Genomic DNA, 24973 nt, shown 5'->3' with positions numbered 1-24973 from the left:
TTCAGAAATATCACACTGCCGGGGTCCAGCCCCGGCTGATCCAGGGAGTTCGAAGCAGGGACGGCGTCGGCGAGGATCAGGATACAATAGCTTCAATTAGATATTAATTAGAGATGTAAAGAGTAATAGAATAAGGATAGCTCAGCAGGAAAATTCAGTGGAGAAAAGAGGCTGAGTAGCTTGGTTTACGTGGGAGACCAATAAAACTTCAAGACAAGAAGTTTGCACCACTTACGTAGGCCACAGGTGTCCTTCCGTTCTCCTGAAGGAGAGGAGACACTGAGGCCTCCCGGGTTGGATCTTAGAAGCCCAGGCATAATTAGCAAGCATGGCGGGCTCCGCGCTCCAGATGGAGACTCAGCCAGAGTTTGAGAGAGAGAGAGAGACATAGGGAGACCAGTCTTTCGAGGAACTGATCCCAATTCTTTATTTTCCATGGTCTACTTTTATACACTGAGATGTTATGCAAAAGTCACATGGGGTCAGCAGTCCTGACTTTTATCAAAGTCAGGTGCTTCATACAAATGTATACAGAGGTCTTAGGGGTGTTACATCATCTTCTGGCTAGGGGGCCTGCTGACAATTTATGACCCTCTCCTTGTGACAGCGGTCAGTCAACCAGGACACTTATTTCTCCAGGGGTGATTATTCTTAAAACAGATGCCACCCAAATAAAGTTACATTCCTATAGGGTGAGGGTGTAGTGGGTTTTAGTTAAGGAAAGAATTTACTTAGCCTAAGGTCTAATGTGATTTATATCAAAGGTTAATACTTATTTCTTCTACATATTCATTAATGTGTGTAAGGGCAGGGGATGTGGAGACTTAGCAACAAACATTGGCTCAACAAATGAAAAACCCTTCACCAGTACAATTTCTAATCAGCCCACTATGCTTATACTAATGGTTTTCTAACTTTTCTAAGGAACCTGTTTTTAGAGGGTTAAAGCATCTCGTGCCTGTCACGGTTGGGAGGCTGTGAGCAATCACATGTGGCCGGACAAGCCTGTCAGGCAGGTTAGAGAACCTTTAGAGGAGTTTGTAGGTTGAAACACTCCTATCACGCCCAGGAGTTTTTATTAACTGGAGCTCTAAGTTAACTCCTTCTCCGAAAGAGGTGGTGGGGGACAGCCCCCCTTAAAGTCAGAGGTGTAGGTGAGAGCACAAAGTAGTAAAGTAGGCAGGCTCTGGTTATGGGGGTAGATGCTCAAGGATTTCCACGGGGACTCCTGAGGCTCGATCCTGCCTTTGCGTATGTCGAGCCTCCTTCCTCATGACCTTTGCCACAGGCAGAGTGCCTCACTCTGGCCCCTAACATCACACACCTCCCAAATTTTCATTTTGATAACATCCTTTGAAAAATCTTAATGCTACATTTGTAGCACAACTCCATTTAGTTGTATTTTAGGAACGTAACCTATAAAAACTAATCGTAATGTTGCTGTTCTCTGGGTCTCAATCACCTGATATCTGGATTTCTTCCTGGTAGCTTTCCTCCTGCTCCCATCAATCCCACAGGTCTCTAACATCTCATTCCCAAACATTGCCTGTGTGAAACTCTTTGACTGTTCTTATTTATCTACAGTCAAATTCCAAACTCCTTGACTTGACATTCAATCTCTCTCCCTCCAGTTCAGCTCGTTTTTCCTCTGGCTCCTCTCTCCCTATTTGCAGTGCGGGCTCTTATTATTTCCTGGCAAGCCATGCACCTTGCTCAGTTTCACTCCTGCTTCATGTCTTTACTCTGGCCTCCTTCTCTGCTAATCTTTAAGACCGAAATCTAAGCCTCATCTTTCTGTGGTCTCCTGTGGTATAACTTGTCTATCTTTTGATGAATGTGTCTTGTCTTCCCAAGAAGAATGTAAGACTCTGCAAGAGCAGGAACCATACCAGAGCTTTTGAAATTCTTTCCACTTCTAGAATAGTAGGTGCTCAGTAAATGGCTGAAATCAACATTAATGGGGGTGCTCTAAAGATAGAGACCACAGAAATTAATTTCTATTCAGAATTTGTCAAAGAGTTTCAGGGTTGTCACTTTACTTTCCTGTCTTTTTAAAAAGGCAAATATCAATTGCAAAGGAAATAAAATACAGTTGTCATCAGAAGCAGGTAAAGGCACCACTACCACTTTGACAGCATCTGCATTAGAGAACATCTCTCCATGAAAGAGAACAGTTTGCTACTCTTCCAGGTTGTACTGGCTGATTTCATCATCTTTATAGGTAGCACTGTAAACTGAGGGAGGAGACAGGATCTTTAATGATATTGATTAATGGTATTTAACTGATGTCACACTAGGGATGAGGTCAGGGTGTGGAAGACTTGGGAACTGCTAAAACTTGTTGCCTCCAGTCCTCTGGAGAAGCATGGTTTACAAAGGAGACCACTGCCAGCTTCTGGAAGTGTTTGAGTGGATTAGCAGAAAGAAGCACTCCACCAAAAATGAAGTGGGTATTTCTGCCCAGGCTGGGAGTGGCTACTGGTCCCTTCTGCATTCTTGTGAGGTCTGTATGGAACCCCAGGTAAGGATTGCCCTGCTTTTCTGATTCCAGAGCTGGAACCTCATAGAACCAGGAGTTTATGGACCAAATTTCTGGGGATCCATGTGGTGGGTTATTTCGCCATAGTTTAAACTTCTTGAAATTACTGTCTCTTGCTTGCTCAAGGAAAACCCTTTGAACAGTGTTTCTATAGCACCTCCTGTCATAATCACTCACCTCCTTCAAGTCTGTATGAATATATTATCTTCCCTATGAGGGCACTTAGAAAATTGAAGATTCCTGGGTAACATTTCAGTTCCACTCTATTGTAATATTTCAGAGTGGGGCCCATGAGTCTGCATTTTAAATGCACTCAGGTGATTCTTTGGCCCATTGAAATTTGAGAGCCACTACTTCAATAAGTTGAATGAGTCAGTATATAAACCACAAAACTCAGTTTCTAAACACACTGACTTTTAGGACAGAAAAAAGGATTATTACTTACCTTGAGTTACAGAAAACTGATAGTTTATGAAAACCCAAATGAATCTTTTTGAATTATTTAATTTACCATCTGTGTCCTCTATCATTTGATGAGAAAGATATACATGATCAGTGTTCTTTATAAGAAGCTGGTAAAATTGACTGTATATTCTGAATAATCAATTGCATGCACTTAGAACCATGATAAAATTAATGTCTTACATTAAGTTGTATGGTAAAATTAAGTCGTTTTCAGACTACATTTTCTCTTAAAATATCACCATACTAACCTTCCTTCCTGAGGCTAAAACGGGGATGCTCTGGGAACACCGGGGATTCTCATATCCTGAGAGCTAATTTGACTCTTTTACATTCCCCACTCAGCCTCGGAGCATCTTAGTATCTGTGCAGAGGCCAGTGAGTTTCGCATGGTAGGGAGGGGTTGAGGGAAAAAAAGGTGAGACAGTTTTTCAAAAAGGAAATAGATTAAAAGAAGGTTGAGAAAACTGATGGGAGAGACACTTCTATATTTTAAGGGAAAAGTTTAGAAATTGATGTGTGACACTAAATTTTAAACACATAAGAATGTAAGAATGTGCTGTAAGCAGTGCTGAAATACTGTTTTGGGAAATTATCAGACATTTGAAATAGTGTTTTTGTACTTAAGCCAGATAACTTGCTTCCCAAAATTTATTGTTGCTTTCTAAGAGCTTAGTGCATAATCTTTAATAAGTTATTAACTGTGTTAAATATCTTTGTAGAGATATTTTTATTCCTTCTTCTTGTTTCATTCCTTTCAGAGATAGTAGCATTCAGTGCTCCTAATCCTTAGCAGGAAGACTGACTGTGTAAGTGTTTCTTCCTCACGTATATAAACCTGTTCATCTGAAGATCGTGGTATCTACTGTAAAGGGCCGGTGTGGGTCCCATCTGTGTTTCTCAGTGGGCTGTTTCCTCTTAGCACTAGAGCCCATCCTCTCTTCTCACTATCATATTTTCCTTTACAACTGGGGCAAACCCTTTAGCATACAAACACGCTTTTTTTTTCCTCCCATTTTAAGCAAAAGAAACTTAATTGCTCTAGCTTTGTCTCAGTTCTCGGCTTCCTTTGATGTAAATAAAACCTGAAAGAGGAAACTCTTCGTTTCCTCCCATTCCACAGCACTCTCCTGACTGCTTCTGTCAGGGGCGCTGGTGATTTTCACCCTTGCCGAACAAATTCTGTCATTTTACCCCCCATATCTAGTAGCACTGGACATGCTGATCACTTCCTTCTTCAGAAATTATTTCCGTACTAGGCCTCAAGGACACAACAGGCTCCCCATTTTCACCTCCATTCCTTCCTGGTCTGTGTTGGTTCCTCCTCTCTCCTTTCTTTTAATGTTACAATGCCTGAGGGCTCTTTGCTTAAATTTCTTCTTTTTCCAGTCTGTATTCTCTTCTTTGGTGATCTTATCTGGTTTGTTGCCTTTAATATATAACATTTATGAGAATGACTCCCAATTTTATATCTTCAACCATGAACTCTCTCTCAAGACTCCAGACTCACATTTCCACCTGTCTCCTGGGCACTTCTCAGATGTCTTCCGTATTTATTGAAGCCCGGCACCCCACTCCATTACTTTTGCCTGGAAAATCCCATGGATGGAGGAGCCTGGTAGGCTGCAGTCCATGGGGTCGCTAGAGTCGGACACGACTGAGCGACTTCACTTTCACTCTTCACTTTCATGCACTGGAGAAGGAAATAGCAACCCACTCCAGTGTTCTTGCCTGGAGAATCCCAGGGACGGGGGAGCCTGGTGGGCTGCTGTCTATGGGGTCGCAGAGTCGGACACTACTGAAGAGACTTAGCAGCAGCAGCAGCAGCAAGCCTGTTTCAGCTTAATCTTCCCCACTTCAGTTGTTGATAACTTTGTCCTTTCAATTGCTCAGGCCCAAAATCTGGAAGTCTTCCTTGACAATTCTGTTTCTTAAACCCAACATCAAGTCTATCAGCAATTTAGCTGTCGTCAGCCATATATTAGGGCTCCGACCTCTCCTCACTACCTCCTTTGCCATCACCCTGGCCAATCTGCTGTCTACTGGGCTAGCTGCCCTATTCCCACTCATAACCTCGAACTATTCTCAACACTGCAGCCAGAATGACAGCCAGGGTGATGTTAATATGTAAATCTGATCACATTGAGCCCTCTAAGGGCTCTATTTCTCTCAAACAGAAATGAAAGCCATTACAAAGGGTCTGGAGCCCCTTAGACCCCTGACGGCATCTCCTATTCACTCACATTCGTCTTCTCCAGACACAGTAGCCTTGCCATCCCTCAGATACATTAAGCATGCTCCTGTCTCCACACTTCTGAATCGGCTGTTCCCTGTGATTTGGCGTCTTCTTTTCCTAGATACTTGCATGTCTCTTTCCTGTACCTCCTTCAAGGCTTTACTCAGTGTCCCCTCCTGCACGAGGCTGACTCTCCCCACACTGGTCAAGTTTCACTTCCCCTGCCTCTGCTTGTCATTCTTACATATATCTGTTCTTACTACTTCTTGTCTTTGTCTCCTCACTAGATTATCAGTCCCATGATGATACGGATTTTTGTCTGTTTTGTTCATTGCTTATATTCCTAACATCAAAACTGTACCAGATACAATAAATATTTGTTGAAATGTTGAATAGTCAGATGGGCCCTTATCAAATGTTTATAACTAAGGTCACTCAAAACCAATTTAAATGACAGTGAACATCAAGAAGCTGTATGGTACGTAATCAAATTATGGGAACTTCAGGATGAAATCAAACTGTTTAACAGATATCTAATAACAGGCAAACTCTGAAGATATATCCCTCATAACTTTAGTTACTATTAAACACTCAGTCTGTGAAAGGCACTGGGTTTTCACATCTTACCTTTAAAGCTCAGAACAGTCCCAGGCAGATCTATTAACCCTGTGTACTGAGAAGCTGAGACTCAGATTACTTATATACCTCCTCCAAAGTCACACATCTAATGGGTCATGGAACCAGAAGGTGAACACAGCAATCTGACTCCAAAGCACCTGCCTGTACTCCACCAACAGTGATTTTCCCTTTCTACATGAGTCATGATGGTAGAGAAACCAGCTTCTAAAAATGGGCTGTAGCTTTCTTTCTTGTCTCCAATGACAGTCAAGAGTCCTAAAATAGTAGAATGGCTGTAAGGCAAAGTCTTCCTTGCCATCTGCATCTATCTGCAAAAACGTAGTCTCTGCTGAACCCTAGAGGCTCAAGTGCCCTGAATCGGTGATGAGCTAGTGACTAAGTAAAAAGGCAAACCACCTGGTTAAAATTCAAAAGAAGTGGTGTTTCAAAAGCAAATTTGAAATCAGGTCTGACTAATCAATATTAATGTTATCTTCCTATAGCTATTAAATTGATTACCTAGAATATACCCAATAATACATATTTAGATTTCACAGTGGACTACAAATGGAATTTGTACAAATTAATGATTTTGGGTCTTTAAACCAGGGGTTAAACACAAACAAAAAAACCCCAGTGAATTTTGACTGTTCCGGAAAGCAGTCCTCCAAATACCAGGAATCAGTTGCTTCGATTTTTAAATAAGGGCATTAGATCTCTTAGGATCACGAGTTTTCACATTCTGTAGTTCACCGTGAATGACCTCACATTTGCATAATTCTTTGCAGTGTGCAGCTGTAAGCTGTATCTTTTCTTGCCAAGCCTACAAAGACTTGCTGAATGTCAGTCTGCCATGTTCCAGTAGGTCTCAGCAAAACCTGCCTTTCGAGGAACTGTGGTATCTTAAAACTTCTTTTAGGGAATACAAATGCCTCAGCCCTCCCTCTGCAACTTATCCAAGTAACACCCAAGGTCACTAAAGCACTAATTTTCATCCCAGTGTCCTCCCACTCACTCTATTCATACAGCGTGCAACAGGAGGAAGTATTCAACTTCTTTTATAATACTATGATACAGAAAAAAGCACCTCAAAGCAAAAGCATGATTAAGAGCAAACTATTTCCACAGAGTATGAGCTAAAATGAGAGTCAATGATGACATTAAAATGTTGCTCTCTAAAATAAACACATGCAAAAATAATACACGTGTGGGCTATGTGTAAGGCATTTTTCTTTATTATTTTTCGGTTTATCTTAGTGATGCCAGAAAAATAACAGCCATTATTTTCACTTTAAATGCAAACCAAATACTGCTGCACACAGAGTACAAAGATCACCTACGAACACGGCTGGCACAAAGGCCGTATTAGATGTGTAGACCGCACTGTTTTTACATCAAAGTGAGACTGACAGAGCAATTTTTTGGACAATTATTTTAGCAAATAACCGTGCTACTAAACAAAGGCAAATACACATATATATACACAAACATGTTTCAACTAAAGTTATTCGTGTCACTTTGACAAACGAAGGCTTCTTCTCTGGTGGGTTTCACCAGATATTTGCACCCCAGAGTCCCCTGCCCTGATCCCGCCCCCAAATGCTGACTTGATCTGAAGAAAAAAATTAGAGATGTTCTTAATTAAAGGCACATTTGGCAGCTACTGAAAAGTGGCATGCATCTGGCACAGGTGCGCTCTCCCTAAAGCCACACGTGTGACTTCCATCTGCTATGCATCTTGTTTGAGTGGTAGTCCAATGTGATCCACCTTTAGCTAACTTGCTCTGTAATTCTGCAGCAGTTGGCTACTTAATGCACTATTTTCATTAAAGGCAAAAGGGAAATTTGCTCACAGTTGACAGAAAATGCACTTTTCGGTGTCAAAAATGGAAAATAAGGCATGAAATTTACAAAACAAGTTACAAGTGCTTTTGTTCAGATTTATCATATAGACTTCATGCTTTTCTTTAGAGCTCAAAATATTTCATTGGCTCATGTATAAAGGATTATGAAATGATTTTAAAAGTAATGAGATGCTTCAAAAGAAAAATATTGAATAAATTAAACTAAGTCACCACTTTCCCTTATAAATAATTTTACTGCATAATTCTTTCAGCCAAACTGGTATTAACCCTGTGATGCTTATTTTACTGGTAAAGATTAATGTGCAACTCCATAGGACCTACACTTATACAACAGTCATACAATATAGGTTAAAAGATAAGTGAACCTACCTATAGCAGCAGAATACCAAGAAAGAAATGGTTTATTTTTTCTTTCTGAATCTAGAGGGAAAAAAAAATAGGTTTTCCTCAATATGTATAACACTAAATAAACTGGAATTATCCCCCCCCCATTTGCATTATGTTTTGCTGAGCCACTTAAAACTCTCAATTTAAGCTGTCATTAAAAGACAAAACGATGAGGTACGTGATTAAAGTGAGCTAAATTTGAGAATTAAGACAAGATAGTGATCATAGATACCAACTAATTTTTGGCTTAATTTTTAATGTAGGGAAAAACACATTAAGGAATTTGGAACCACAATGTAGCTGCCAACTGAAAAAGTATGGTTCACTACACTGCTCTGTTGACTGTAGTATAATTAGGGTGGCATGCTCTTCACTAAATTTAGATTCATTAAAACATTCTTGAGTTGTTAGAGCGTAGTAACCTACTGAACACATAATCTGATATCCAAAAACCTTTAATTAAGCAAACTTTTGACGTTTATACATTTCCTGATCATTTGTAGCCTTAAAATACATTTGGAGATGTGGAAAGAGTAAATAACCTGTCTTTCAATAAATTTAGAAACATATACTTTATTTGTTCCTGTTTTTAAAAGTACTTAGATGTGAAAGCCTCCCTTTCTATTATATTGGTTATTGGCCCATGTAGGTAAATTCAGCCTTGAAATATTTTCATTTTGTTGACCCAAAGATAATGAAACAACTAAGAGCATTTCCATTTCTAAAAGAAATGTTCCATGTTTTGGAATGTGGTTTAGGAAAGTCATGCTGCACTGTCTTGTAATGTCCTGAATTCAAAAGCAGAATTTTGTGGTGATGCATTTATCTTCTCAGCCACTTCTTGTCCCTGGATTAAGGAGATTTCAGTTACTACAAAGAGTTAATCTGCCAGTGAGTTAATGCTTCACATGTGAAGAAGGCAAGGATACAGTTTTCTCACCACTGTTTAAGGGCATCCAATTGAAATTTTTCTAATCAGTTACCACTGCAGAAAATATTTTGACCCCACTTTTACACTTCAGAGTACAAATATCTTCTATCCACAATGCATATACAGCTGATGCACAGTGAAGCGGTCACCTAGAACCACCAGGGTAAAAGAATACTTCCCTTTGGAAGAAGTATGATTAGAACTTCAAATCTGAGTTTTTCTTCTTTATGCAAAATCAGGCAGGTTGAAAAGAGGTCATTACCTTATTAGAAGGCTAACACACTGGCCAGAGGGATACTGAATGGGCTCCAATGTGACTTTTCTCAGGTTCTCCTTTGGAGTTAGGGTTGGGGTAATTAAAGAGAAGTGTGCATAAGACACATAAAGCGAAATCCTAGGGATGATGAGGCTGGTCTAATAAAAAGTCATGGAAATTCTGGAATGTTTATTATGATTAATTGTAGCAGCACTAGTAAGTAGGCGTAGATAAGTACTTGTTGAATGAATGGTCTTATGGACGCTTTGCAAACAAGAGTGGATTTGAAATAAATTTTGGGGGAGACTTTTGAAAGGGGACATTTTGTAAAAGTGGCTACCCTAAAAGGAATGGTACAAATATTAAAAACAAAAGATTCAACTCTAACAAATAAATAAGAAAGGATATGACAGGATGGATTGCTTAATGATGATACAACCAACATTCTGGTCTTAAAGGACTATATATTGTACTATTGTGATGTACATTTAATGCTCTAATAAATATCACAGAAAATTATTAAAGTACTAGGTTTCCACCATGATGCAGCACTTCTAAAAATGCCTCTAATGGCATGGTTAACAGAACTGCTGAAATGTTACTTCATTATTCAGAGGACACATGCAGATACAGATGAACTGATGACTCTCTAAGGATGGAATACTGCACACTTCACAGATATTATAGTGGAGATTAATAACATTTTTTCTCTTCAACAAGTTGCATGCATTTCAGTCACAGTATTTGTTAGACTCAGAAGGTCAGTACATAGGTTTAATGAATAATCCATATTATGCTATTAATGATGTAGGTAGATGTTCTATTACGAATAGTTCTGATAGAGCAAAGACCTCACGCAAGGTAGAATGTTTAATATAAACTTTAACAAACTGTAATACATGTTACCTAGGAAATTAAAAACCTTACAAAGCTCTGCTTAAAAGATACCCATCCTATTCTAACCAAATATTTTCCTACATGCCGAACTGCGACTTTAGATCATTCTTTTAAGAGGAATACATACACCCAGAACTAGAAACCAAGGCGTACCACAATACGTGCTCTTATGCTTAGTGTTGTGTGTGTGTTTCAACTGAAAGAAATAAGAATCAACCATTTACTCCATATAATAATTTAATATATGCCAGCCAAACAAAGTATTTGTATCTTTATTCAATTAAATTAAAACAGACCTGCCAGGTATATTATATAACATTCACTATATACACATGATTTAGGCAATGCAAGGTAATTCTAGATATGCTGATCACTCAACTATTAGTCAAACATGACCGGTGTCAGCGACGCCCAACAAGTGCTCCTTTCCCACCGGGTGACTGCATTTCCACAGTATGGTTAGAGGGACAGCTACAAGCCATGACATGGATTACCAGTAAACTTCTGTGGGAAAAGGGGGGAAATGACAATCTAGCATAAAGATTAACAGTCTCCTAAATGTAAATCATATGCTTGACAGTTAAACGTTTTTAGAAGAGTTCTTCTGTCATTGTTAATGACACAAAACTTCGTTTGAAGGCAACACCACCACATTCTGTTTGTGTAGGGAGGGTGGGTAGGGCGATGCTCTTAAAATTGGCATAATTATTCTTAAAAAAAAAAAAAAAAGTACCTCTTTGGTGAAGCCTCGGTACCCATTCAATTCACTGTAATAATCTGTAAACAGGACTGCAGAATGGTGCTGGGCCTTGATTCCAACAAGGGCAGGTACCACAGCCTTTCCTCACAGTCCTCTGAATGATTTTTAAGAAAATATTCTAAAGTAGGACGAGTAAAAGCAAAGGAAAACAAAGGAGGATTTGAAGATCCCTGTTTAAGATTTCTTTTTAAAAAGTGCATAATATTTTGAATTACAAAAACTGTCATCATGTGGGCCTGCTGGACACTAGACGGTTTTCCATCCCTTTAATGATACAGATCACTTCACAAAAAGAGGACTTCTGCTTACTGGCTGGCAAAAGGTTCCTTTCCTTGATTTTCAGGTGAAATCAGTTGTCCACTTCCTCTAGATCAATCTTTCCATATTCACTTTATAATTACGTCCGTGTTAAAATTCATTGTCTTATGACTGCATCTTGAAGTAGAGTCGTTAGTGTTTGGAGTTCTCATTTTAACTCCTCAGTGCTGGCACACGCAGTGCATCCATCGCCAGCAATGGATCTGGGGCTAGGAAAACGTACATCCTGGTCCAGAGGAGCTCAGGAAGAATGGGCATTCTCCAACAGTGGTGGCCCGTCTCTGTGCATGGACGGGTGGGTGTGCTCCCTTTTGTAAGTTTTTGGAGGGAGTTTAGGGATATGCTGAGAAGTGCTTTGTCGTGGAGGAACAGGCGGCCCAGCAATGGAATGGAGGTCCACTTCTTGTGTCAGTGGTGGTGACGGCAGATGCCTTCTTGTTCCATGAGGAGAAGGTGTTTGAGGAGGAGGTGGTGTAAAGGGGGAGGGGCTGTTTGGGAAGAAGGCATTACTATGGTCACTTTTTTTGCCCAGAGGGGGAGGTTGGAGATGTAGTGGTGAACTTGAGAAAACATCAGGTGTCCTCACAGGTTCTCGTGGAGGTAATAAGGGAGGGCTTTCAGGAGGGTCTGATATAGAGGTCCGGTCTGATATTGAATACCGTGGTGAATAGGCTTTTGATGTGGGTTGCCTAGGAGGAATTGCTGGGGGGCTGTCCAAATGCTTAGACATCATCTAACATAAATGGAAAAAAAAAGACATTTATTAACAACGTATGTAGCACCATGAATATACTAAGAATTAAGCTGGGTTTTCAAATACGTTACTGGAAGAACTCTAGGTGTGGATCAGGGACTTTTGCCATATGCTTTAAATTGGAGGTTATGGCAGTTCATCCATTAAAAAAAGTATTTTTCCTTCAATGTTAAGTTTTTATTCTTCTCAAAATTTTGTTTGCTGCTGCTTACCTATCACTCAATCTAAGATCATTTCAATTTAGCATGTTACCTGTCAATTTCATAATGTTAAATTTACTATAATAGCATTTCATGGTATTCTGCAAAGAGCTTTGCTTTGCCCAGGTGCTCTGTTCTCTGGACACTTTGAGACCACTGAATCATGTTAACAGTTGGTAAAGAAAGGAATTTAAACAGGTAGGAAAAAAATAGCTATTATGAGCTGTTAAGGTCTCTTCTGACCTGGAATTTGCATGAAAATCCCACTGAAAAGCCTGTCAGATTCACCTGTTACAGGCTTAGATATGTAACACTTAGCACTGAGATATAGTTTCATTTAAAACGTGCCTTCATATAAAGCTTCAGATCTCTTTCTTTCTATCTTTTTAAAGAACTGCTTGAGACTACATTACTCTTAAATTATAGGTTAAACTTGTGTTTGGTTTTTTTTTTTTGACAGTACCCAGATTTAGATTTATAAGTATTTTGAAAACCTACCAGAAAACTGCTTTCAGAAGAAAGGAAATAAACATTACTGCATGGTAAACCCATACTTAATTCTGGTTTAAACTCTATTAAGCCCCAATACCCTAAGTATTAACCTCATTCTGTTAGAACTCAATGAGAGATGAGCGCTTAATTATAATGGAACTGCAATGATCCCAGTCTCCAGATAACCAGATGTTTTACTTTACCTTAGATGGTGAAGATTCCGCTGGGGCAGACTCTGGCCGTCTTCGTGGAGGAACAGGAGGGGGGACAGGCACTTCATCAGTGCTCTTGGTTAAACTTATAGATGATACTGAAGCAGATCCTGTAGGATGGTACAATTTTGAAAAGTTCACAGGAATTTTATATCATCAATCCTGCTTATATTTATTAAAAGAAATGTACAGAAGTACCAAAAGCAGAATTCAATAAAGCAACACCCAACGGTACTTCCTTTATTAAAGCAAACTGCTATAAAAGCATGCAGAAATTTCTCAGCAGTTTTCAGAGAAAAAGCTGTCTAAGTTATTCTGTTGTTATACTTCTTGAAGAAAATAACATTTCCATTGTGAATCTATTACTGAAATTTCCTGGGAGAGAGCAAACTATCAAAAACTTTTGGAACGGTAATTTTTGTTAACCTTTTATGATGGGCTCATTTCCCGCACCCCCCGCCCCCACTCATGACTTAGTACAGAATTTCCTTGCCTTCACTGGATAGTCTTTGGGAATACTTTCTGGTCTTAACCACTCTCTCCAGTGTCTCTCCCTGCCACCCTTTGAAAGGATGGCAGGGAGAGACTCTAGTGTCCTGGGGAAGGATCTCCAGTTTGCTTAGGTATCAGCTCTCCTTGGTGGGGAAGCAAAGTCAGGTTCATCACATTCTAATCCAAAATTTTTCATTGTGATGAACGCATTTAAAATGACTGAGGCTATGCTGATAATAAAAACAGAAATTACACTAGAATCTAGTGAACCTGATTTAGGAGTAAATTGATGAACTGGCACTAAAAAGGTAAGTAAAAGCCTCTAATTGTAACCTATCTTACAAACATTTATGATAAGGGCTTAATATAGGCATATAAATAACTACACTTTGAAAAACATTAATGTAAGTTAACCTGTACATCAGCACAATGAAAAAGATGTGAAAAAACACTTAAATGATCATTCGAAATTGTATTTGGCAGGTTTTCTTTCCTGTAAACACTGACAGTTTTAATTTTGTCAATTAAATGTTATAACAAGATAGAACTTAGAGTACTTTGTGTATTGATATTATTTAAATGAGCAACATTCTGATCACCTACCTTTCTTCTTATGAGACTATGTAAGTTAGGTTATAACACTATTTTCCATTGTATACATTCTGAAATCATTTGTATGAAGGACAGCAAAAAACAATCTATTGGCTTAAAATTTATGGGATAGTTGGTGAATTGTTAGTTTACTTTAAAATTAAAAACAAATACCTACACTGGAACTTTATTTTGCTTATCAGTGATGAATATTTAGGTTATATAATACAGATAGTCACAGTGATAAGGTAGCTGTTCTAAAGTCAAATAAGTCATTTGCCTACAGCCTGTGCTGCCCCCAGCCTAAGTGTATTTTGTGACTTAGACACTGCATGTAGCTGCCAACATTCTCATATGCGCATGCATGCTCTTGCTTTTTTTTTTTAAGTTGGGCATTAGAACTCCAGAGTTGGAAATGAGAAATGGTTAAATGTGGAAGCCACCCATATAATAATGTTCTTTCAAAAGAGAAGAAAGGTTTTACAAAAAGCATGAGAGTTATATAAGTTTAAGCAAATCATTTATGATCAAAAGATAGTACAAGTGAAGGCCTCACGTCTAAGATGCTGCAAAGCAAGGCACCAATGCTGCCAGACCCAAGACAAGTTTTAGCAGGAGAGGTTACATTTGGTTTAACTTTTAAAGCCAAAGCAAAAATTATGAGTCTTAAACCAAATATACTAACTTGGGCCATGGGGCAGTGTAACTTGGATAAAGATGGTATCGCTGCCTGTGAAAGGAAACAAGAAAAAGTAGATTTTTTTCTTTCATAAATATATTCAACTCATCTGTAAAAATTTATTTATAATAGAAATGTTATTTCTGTCATTCTAGTTTTAAAGAATGATAGAACAGTTTAGCAAAAGCTCATTATTACTTTTGAGAAAAAGAATTAAATTGCATTAATATCATTAGGAATTTCGAAGATTTGTTTTAGATTCACTACTTGATATCATAATAATTAAATGAAAAAGCATTCATGAGAAAACTACAATATCCTTCTATTTCAATGGAAGACTTCCAAAAAATGTATAAACCCAATTTGAGCAAAGAATTCAGTTGGACATACAGAAATATGTCATTCACTAAGGATAATTTTGAAAACCCAAACTTGTGAAAATAAGTAGTAAATAATGAATTTATATTACAAAAATACCATTATTATTATTATTAATATATATATACCTTAGAAAATGTTCTTGGGGCATGTGTTCATCACAAAATAACTACAGCTTGGGATATTACAACAAGCTGCAAGTGATGTAGCTTTTCCCCTTCTATATTTTTAAACACTTAAAATATCATTAAACGTTTTTGGTGCTTAGACACATTATTTATACAGGAAACTGATAATTTTTGAATATCTAATTTCAACAATACTAATTCTTTTAAGAAAAAAATTGAAAATTATAAAATGCAAAGCCCTGAGAGCATTTAAGTAGAAAAACTGAGACAAAAGCTAGAGGATCTATACTGGTTCTAAATCAATACAGTCATTTAGGTTACACCGCCTCACATTACCAACATTCTGAACAGATCATATCTAAGAGACTAAAGCCATAACTCTAGCATGAGACTGAGCTGATTAATTCAGGTTTCTCTCTCTCATTTTGATTAGGGCTGTTGCTTTTTCTAGCTTCTTTGGTCAGAACAAGTATAATTTACGTCCTAGGTTCAGTCGGCAATTTGACTCCTTATATAGATACAGTGTTTTTGTTTCCCAGACAGCCCTGATTTCAAATAACTTAACCTACTACCTCCTTTCCATATATACTGATATTTATTTGGAGGCTATGGTTACTGAGGGTAGCAATCCAGCGAATTCTAATAAGTTAGCTCTCAAAAGATTAAAATTCACTTTTATACTTTTGACATTAAATAATGCTGCTGCTGTGTCAAAGATTCTCTTCACTACAAATGAGATTCTCTTCAGTAACGTAACAGGGATTTAAAGGGAGTATCTGCTCCAGTGCTTACTACTTATGTATTTTCCACTTTTGGGGGAAGGAAATAAGTATGCTTTTTGGGGATAAGAATCGAGAACATGGTCGTATACTTAGTGCAATATAGGAGTAAAATCAAAACATAAGCTAATGACAGCTACCAACTGCAGGCTTTTAGAAAGAATGATTACACCTACACACACATACTTGTGCACACAGTTGTAGGCTGGGCTTTGGGCTAATGTATATACAGCAAAGGCTTAGATTTATGTGTAAACTTGGGGCACTTTTCTGATTTGTCACTTCAAACTAATTGCTTAGTCTTACTGCCTGGAAAATGCTATAAAAAATTCTTTCAGAATTATACATTATATATCTCAAGAAATATATACTAGGAATTCTTGTCAGCTAGGTACTGAACAAATGTATTGACAGTGACTTAGGGCTGAAATCCAGTTAATCAAAAAGTAGCATCCGCTGGTTAAGTACAAATCCCAGACAACAGATCAGTGATTTCTCCATTGTGGCTGCATGTTAGGCCCTGCTGGAAGGTTTTTAAAAATACTGATGCCCACATGCCAGTGCTGCTCTAGTACAAGCATGGACTGAGCATATAGGTATTTTTTTAAAGCTCTCCAGGGGATTATAACTTTAAGTCAGGGTTGAAACCACTGTTGGACGATAACCTCCAATTTATAATTGAGTCATTCTGAGAATAAAAATAAACATTTTCATATAGAAAAAAATTATATAAATCACGGATAATTTCTTAAATTCATAAAAGCCTGTTAAATGCAAATGTATGAGATCAGAAACTAGTCACCTACAACAACCTGCTACAAAGAAAAGCTTTGCATTCCAGCTTAAAATATATCTTTTCTTGTTAAAAGTTTTCCCTACTAAGGGATGGGGTAAAGCTCATGTCTAGCACACAGACCAGGCCAGACCCATGGCTCCCTTTTATCATCGCAACCTTCAACAGCAATGTATCAAGAGCACTTCATCCTCCTCTCTCCATGCTAGAGCCACAGATACAAAGCTGGTGGTCTTTCGCCTTTTCCCGGCCACTGTCATCATCACCTGAGAGATGGACCTGGTGAGGGCAAGGTGTGGAGCAGGGCTCTGAATGTGAGCATATGTATAGCAGCACTAGGTAGGTGGCCAGTTTCCTTTCCTCTCTGTCTTCACCACCAAGTTTTCTGTGACCATTCCTGCCCATTCTGTGGTCATCTTTGTGTGAATTTCTATTGCATTTATATCTTCACTCATTTAGCATTTTGTCAGTAAACTAAAACTATACATCGTCTCTGCAATCTTACTGAGAGATGAAAAAAAATCATAGTACAAACAGAATCAAAGCATTTAACCCTGCCTGGCTAAGCATTTAACTATGAGTTTCTTTTATTATGATTATTTTTTTTAATCTCTCAGTAAGATTGCAAGCCTTACCAGAGAAGATGTGTCCAAGCTTATTTAGCAAGAAATGAGATATTGACAGATATTGGCTGAAGAAATTAATCTTTGTTTTTAAAGTAAATTATTTTGGGGGAAAAAACAAAAAAAAAGCAAAACAACTAGTATAACTGATCAAAAAATTCTAGTCAAATTTCGCCTTTTGAAAACCTTAAGCAATGTCTTTGCTTTGCAATGCCTTTCTACCTCTCCGTACTGAGTGGAACATGTCCAGATGACTTAAAAATGTAGGTACAGCGGCTCTCTCCTGCCAGGCCCTGAGGACAGCAAGGAAGTAGGTATTCGCTGTAGTGGCAACACAATGAGTATCAAGTTGGATGTGCTGGTGACCACTGGGCCCTCCCCCCATTAACACTAGCAGATCTGTTAAGCAGAGTGGGGTCAAAAGCAGATAAGGACCTTTAATATCCATAAATGAGCTTTAAGGAGGGGGTTACCTGAGCTTACAGATGGTTTTGTATTATACCGGCTTTCTTAATTTCAAAATCTGTTATTTTCAATTTTTACTAAGGACAAAAGGAATAGTAACAGGGGTTTCCTTTTATCACAAAGAAAGAGAAACTGAAAAAATCCTCAGGAATAAGATGACGAAGCCTAATTCCTGCTACAGTGGTTTCGCTTGTCCAGCTACTTTAAGTTAATATTATTCCACTGCCACATATGAGAAAACAATGATCCAGAGCACTGCATTCCAAAATGACTCTTTTCCCCTGTTTGACTAATCATTTAAAGATTTAGCACGAGTAGGGAATGAAATAAGTATCTCCTGTTTCACCACATCTTTAATTTTTAGCTACTTAAATAAGAAAAACAGAATTTGCAGTCGATGGCTTTCATGGGATTTCAATAATTCATTCATGTGGGAATCTTTATAACACAGACCATAGCCATCTGCTCGAGGAAAAAACCTCTTCAAACAGTTAAATGGGTCATAATAAATAATAATTTTAAGTCAGGTATACTGTAAAAAGTGCTGGTTTTATTTTATTACTTAATTTAGGAGGTTGGCGAGTTGGGGAAACAGTAATATTTTACCTAGTTTTACTTGAACTTATTAAAAATATCTGACAGCCTACTAGTAACATAACATGACTTCGTAATCTTCAGTAGCCAAATAAAGCCAAGATGTAGTAATTCTTAAAACAAACACAGTTTATGTGGTAGAAAAGATAAGACAAACTGATGGACAACTATGAATATATATTCAACACAGGAATAAATAAGTAGTATTCTGGACCAAAGCTCAAAATAGTAGAACTCCATAGAGTAATTTTTTTTTTTTAAACAGATTTCTGAGTTGGAAAAAATCAAAAAGTCTAGTTTAATCCACAGAAGGCACCAAAAAACTGTTTTATCTAAAATCAGAAGGCTCACTAGCAGACTGAGATGACAAACTAGGAGTTAGGAGTACTATGCCAGTGCTTAACTACCTCCCCAACAGTGTCAGGATGCCTCTCAGTATTGGATCCTATTACGTCTAATATTAGGGGAGAACTTGAACTCTACCATGAGCTAAGACAGCCAGTGGAAAGAGCATGTGGAAGTGGTTGTGAAAGGGTTGAAAGCAACTGCATTCAAATTCTGATTTAATAATGAATAAATGAAAAAAGGTTCTGAGATCTTAGTAGAGCTTTAAAGCTCAATATGAAATTGATTTTAAAAATTAATGGCAACAGTGAAGGTAGCCTCTCAAAGGGCTAGGCTGGGCTGTACAGTTTGGTATCCATTAGCCACATGTGCTTATTAAGTGCTTGAATGTGGCTAGTCCAAATTGAGATCTACGTTAAGTATAAAATACATATTGCATTTTGAAGATTTAGGACAAAAACTGAGACTGTGAAATATCTCAGTAAATTTTTATACTGATTTCATGTTTAAATGACAATATTTTGTAATATACTGGGTTAAAAAAATATATTATCGAAATTAATTTCACTTAATTTTTGCATTTGAAAAATGTAGAAGGAACATTTAAAAGTCACATATGGGGCTCATAGTATAAGTATTTCTATTGGACAGCACTGATTTATAAATAGGAAAGGATGAGCGACAGTGACAAATCTGTGAGAGTTGTATGGCTGGGCTTGAAAGCACAGGAGTTTATTAGGCACCATATAGGATGCTGTTGACTGAACAAGGGTTAAGTAGAAGTGTGACTTTGATACACTGTAAAATTAGAAACTACAGGATTTGGTCAGAAAGAAATCATGTAGTGAGCAGTTTCAAATATAATTTTGGAGGAAACATTTAAAGCATCAGATTGATTAGTCCATGCAGTTTTAGCAGTTATCTTCCTTTCCTCTGGAAGTCAGAGAGGCATTTTCAAATTTGCCAATTGAAAACAAATGCTCAAATGAAATTTCAATTACCAATTTAATTACCAGGCCTATCAGTATTACATTTTACCAGTAAAGTGTAATACATTTAAAGAGGCCTGTTCTAATTTATTTTATACTTTTATAATAATATATTTGGAAATGGTATGTGGTTTATCTACAAATTTACCAAAAAAAAAAAATATATATATATACACACACAGATTCTTTTTTACTTCTAGTACATATAATACTAACAGTTACTTAAAGCACTTAAAACTTGAACACCTACTTGAGTGAAAAGGGCTTGAATGATCAGAATCAAATACGCTGCAAACATCTGTGGTACTAGAAGCACCAGAAGCAGGAGGAGGTGTTAACGGTGTCCTTGGAGAATTTGGTGCAGATGCTGTACTTTCTGTTTCACTTTCAGGGATCCTACTATAACTAATTTTCCTTGGCTCTTGCTGCAGAGGTGTGGGATGTCTCATAGTACCTGGTCTTGGGTTTGATGGACGAACACCAGGAGATTTTAGGGGATAGTTGTATTTTTTTGGCTGTAGACGTATCAAAAGAAACACAATACTTACAACACCGTTAATGGAAAAGAAGGTTCTTCTATAAATGCCTGGTAAAATTCGATTAATATCCAGGAAAACCATAAACCACTAATACTGATTCAAATCAAAGTATTCAAGTTAAAGAGTTAACACCCCATTTCCATAAAGCCTTGGCTATCTAAATTAGTAGGGAATGAATTTCTTTAAATAACTGAATTTTAATCCTATAAATACCAGAGTATTTGTTATTTCAATATTTCTGATGGAAATCTTTCTAAGATACAGTGAACATGTCTCTGGCTTTTAAAATGGACTGTATGAAACTAATTTAATCTTGGGAGGAAAGCCAAGACCGTTGTTTTGAACTATGATCCCTTCAGTTCAGTTCAGTTCAGTCACTCAGTCGTGTCCAACTCTTTGCAACCCCATGAATCACAGCACGCCAGGCTTCCCTGTCCATCACCAACTCCTGGAGTTCATTCAAACTCATGTCCATCGAGTCGGTAATGCCATCCTGCCATCTCATCCTCTGTCGTCCCCTTCTCCTCCTGCCCCCAATCCCTCCCAGCATCAGAGTCTTTTCCAGAGTCAACTCTTTGCATGAAGTGGCCAAAGTATTGGAGTTTCAGCTTCAGCATCAGTCCTTCCAATGAACACCCAGGAATGATCTCCTTTAGGACGGACTCGTTGGATCTCCTTGCAGTCCAAGGGACTCTCGAGAGTCTTCTCCAACACCACAGTTCAAAAGCATCAATTCTTCAGCACTCAGCTTTCTTCACAGTCCAACTCTCACATTCATACATGACCACTGGAAAAACCATAGCCTTGACTAGACAGACCTTTGTTGGCAAAGTAATGTCTCTGCTTTTCAATATGCTATCTAGGTTGGTCATAACTTTCCTTCCAAGGAGTAAACATCTTTTAATTTCATGGCTGCAATCACCATCTGCAGTGATTCTGGAGCCCCAAAAAATAAAGTCTGACACTGTTTCCACTGTTTCCCCATCTATTTCCCATGAAGTGATGGGACCGGATACCATGATCTTAGTTTTCTGAATGTTGAGCTTTAAGCCAAATTTTTCACTCTCCTCTTTCACTTTCATCAAGAGGCTTTTTAGTTCCTCTTCGCTTTCTGCCATAAGGGTGGTGTCATCTGCATATATGAGGGTATTGATATTTCTCCTGGCAATCTTGATTCCAGCTTGTGCTTCTTCCAGCCCAGCGTTTCTCATGATGTACTCTGCATATAAGTTAAATAAGCAGGGTGACAACATACAGCCCTGACATATTCCTTTTCCTATTTGGAACCAGTGTGTTGTTCCATGTCCAGTTCTAACTGTCGCTTCCTGACCTGCATATAGGTTTCTCAAGAAGCAGGTCAGGTGGTCTGGTATTCCCATCTCTTGAAGAATTTTTCAGTTTATTGTGATCCACACAGTCAAGGCTTTGGCATAGTCAATAAAACAGAAATAGATGTTTTTCTGGAACTTTCTTGCTTTTTCCATGATCCAGCAGATGTTGGCAATTTGATCTCTGGTTGCTCTGCCTTTTCTAAAACCAGCTTGAACATCTGCAAGTTCATGGTTCACATATTGCTAAAGCCTGGCTTAGAGAACTTTGAGCATTACCTTACTAGCATGTGAGATGACTGCAATTGTGTGGTAGTTTGAGCATTCTTTGGCATTGCCTTTCTTTGGGACTGGAATGAAAACTGACCTTTTCCAGTCCTGTGGCCACTGCTGAGTTTTCCCAATTTGCTGGCACACTGAGTGCAGCACTTTCACAGCATCATCTATCAGGATTTGAAACAGCTCAAATGGAGTTCCATCACCTCCACTAGCTTTGTTTGTAGTGATGTTTTCTAAGGCCCACTTGATTTCACATTCCAGGATGTCTGGCTCTAGGTGAGTGATCACACCATCGTGATTATCTGGGTCGTGAAGATCTTTTTTGTACAGTTCTCTGTGTATTCTTGCCACCTCTTCTTAATATCTTCTGCTTCTGTTAGGTCCATACCATTTCTGTCCTTTATTGAGCCCATCTTTGCATGAAATGTTCCCTCAGTATCTCTAATTTTCTCGAAGAGATCTCTAGTCTTTCCCATTCTGTTGTTTTCCTCTATTTCTTTGCACTGATCGCTGAGGAAGGCTTTCTTATCTCTCCTTGCTATTCTTTGGAACTCTGCATTCAGATATCTGACTATGCGGTAATACAGTGATGCCATCAGGATTATTTACAAATGCATTTTGTAAATGCTATTTACAAATGGATTAAATTGCTTGAGTTCTCACCTGTTTATGCTAGTTTTATGACTTTTTTTTCTTACAGAGTGATTGTTTCTCGATGTCAGTGTATTTCACTGGAGCAGACTATATAGCTAGTTTCAATTTTCTGTTTTTAATCTGTCTTTTGAAATTGTTTTAGGCCTTGAGAAATTTTCTTGTAGAGTAACTTCATTAAGCTTTAATTCACAGACATTATGAGATTTATCTTGGTTACTTAGAAGCCATTTATGTTTCTTCTTGATTCCTGACTTTCTTATGAATAAGAGAGATTATATTCAGAACAGTGAAATGATGATACTGGATATAAATTTGGTCAGGCACTTACAAGTAATAGGAAAGAATGGAAATTTTGTTTCCCCCTCCAAAAAGTATCTTTTGCCAAACCTGTTATTTTTATAGGTAATGATTTATAGTTAAATTCTCATGTCATTACTTTCAAAAAAGTTGTAAGTACATATATTTACTATAAGTGAATCGATATAAATCAGTCAAATTTCCTGCCCTTAAAATAAATAATGAATAACATTTTTCTTTGTCAAAACAAAACTAAAACTTGTACGTTTGCCCAACTTCTTCATCTATTTTATTAAGATTTTATTCACATTAATGTTAGTGTTCATTTACTTGGAACTAAGTGGACTAATCCTGAGTGTATTTATTAAGGACTTATTCATTATTTTTATCCATTACACATGCACTTCATCCCTGAATGCCTTTATAGAAAACTATAAACCACCAGATAGATGTAGATAACAACCGCAAAAAATATTTAAATGTAAAGGAAATAATATGAATGCTTACAAATCTTGGAAGAGGCTTAGGGTTTCGTGGTTCTATTTCTAGGGATTTGTTGAAAAGATAATCCGTAAATTCTTTTTCCATGCTATTTCCCATTGGATTCAAGTTTTCAAAAAACCTCTAAAATAAATGCAAAGAATTATTGTTGTTAAATAATTTACATTCAATTTAAAAGTCATGAAAATAACAAAACATTTTAACACAAAACTGGAATTATTTAAAGTTTTATTTTCCTTTTTCTCTTCTATGAAATAAACCTGACTCTTATCAGGTGGTTATAAACTTAATCAGAAATATGTATCCTCAAAGAATTCAACTTACTTTGATATCTGACTCTACTCGTAAACAGTAAGGCTGATTTTGGTACTGCTGGATCTCGCCTGTTATTTCTGCTACTTTCCTCCTTTTGCTAAAGTTTATAAGCTCTTTTCCATGCCGTTTTAGGACCTCAGGGTTGCCTTCTTCTGTTTTCAAGATATTAGTGAGATAAATTCCTGGAAGATATAATGAAATTATTTCAAGGATAAAAATGGAAAAGGCTAGTTTTTTTCTTTTTCAGTAATTATATTACACCGTACCATCTCAATCATCATAACCGAAGAATTAAAGCACAAATTTCCACTCTATGAAAAAAAACAGGCTAAGTAAATATCAAGAGAAAGGAAGACCAAGTTTAAGAAAATTAATAGATTTACAAGAAGAATAATCAATTTTCCATCTCCCAACAATAATGTCATGGTTTTGTTAATGGAACTTTTAAGAATAACCCATCATTTGACACATATTTTTCGCAAAAGAGGAAAATGTTAAATTCAGAGGATCATATTTTCTGCATAATTATCTCTTGGGGCCCTCAAGAGGTTATTAGGATTTGTAATTCAGAGGTGGTACTGTTTGGATAGGCTTACTCATGAAAACGTGAAATGATCTGCAATCCTATCAAGTACAGGACTACATATAATTTATGTATATTCTGGTCTTCAGTACTTCTAGAGTTATGCTAACCAGGTAGAGTTCCTATTTCCGCATCACTGCAGGCTGTGCAATGGATGAGGAGGAGAATGAACAGAAAAGCAGGCTTTTTAGTTCCTTTCTGTTCTAGCATAAAGGTTCTGGAGCCAGCTCTGCTGCTTTCTATTTTTGTAATCTTGTACAAGTTGCTTAACCTCTGTGTGCCTTGGTTTACTCATCTGGGAAATGAGGATAGCAGGGTTGCTGTGTGAAACATTATGAGTTAATTTATCTACAGACTTAGAATAGGGCCTGACAAAAGCAGATGCTTAATTATCTATGGTTGTGATTGTTGATGCTGTTGTTGCTATTCTTACCCTATCCTCTTATGTCTGCCTTTTCCTCTCAAGTACTATGATGCGTGGGGGGGGAAAAGTGTGTGAATATGAGTTCATTCACTCAGTACACATGTACTGAGTCTCTGCTGTATGCCAAGCACTGCTTTAGGTACTGCAGATACAAAGATGAACAAGATACACAGTTCCTCCCTAAGGAGTTCAGAGCTTTGAATGTGGGCTACTACAGTACGATTTGGTAAGTGCTATATTAATGAGTACTAATGCATAAGACGCTATGAG

At 37.7% G+C, this 24973-nt stretch overlaps 1 protein-coding gene across 5 annotated transcripts in view; it reads right to left on the bottom strand.

The window, feature by feature from the left end:
- Positions 1–7068: 7068 nt before the first annotated feature.
- SOS1 (SOS Ras/Rac guanine nucleotide exchange factor 1) overlaps positions 7069–24973 on the bottom strand; it is a 131669-nt gene continuing 113764 nt past the window's right edge. For 3 of the 5 annotated variants that reach the window (XM_086327363.1, XM_086327365.1, XM_086327366.1), the window contains 6 exons: positions 23706–23878; positions 23388–23504; positions 20034–20298; positions 14696–14740; positions 12919–13037; positions 7069–12002 (listed from right to left, as the gene is read on the bottom strand). In XM_086327363.1, the coding sequence (XP_086183489.1) occupies positions 11511–12002; positions 12919–13037; positions 14696–14740; positions 20034–20298; positions 23388–23504; positions 23706–23878 (1211 nt within the window). In that variant the 3' untranslated portion in view covers positions 7069–11510. The remainder of the gene's footprint in view (positions 12003–12918; positions 13038–14695; positions 14741–20033; positions 20299–23387; positions 23505–23705; positions 23879–24973) is intronic. The other 2 variants (XM_086327364.1, XM_086327367.1) reach the window with 1 other exon arrangement.

This window comes from Bos grunniens, chromosome 11 (assembly GCF_055505025.1).
Source record: "Bos grunniens cultivar Pamir isolate PY7600 chromosome 11, Bosgru_T2T1.0, whole genome shotgun sequence".
Classification (NCBI taxonomy): domain Eukaryota; kingdom Metazoa; phylum Chordata; class Mammalia; order Artiodactyla; family Bovidae; genus Bos; species Bos grunniens.
This window is presented reverse-complemented; position numbering and strand designations above follow the sequence as displayed.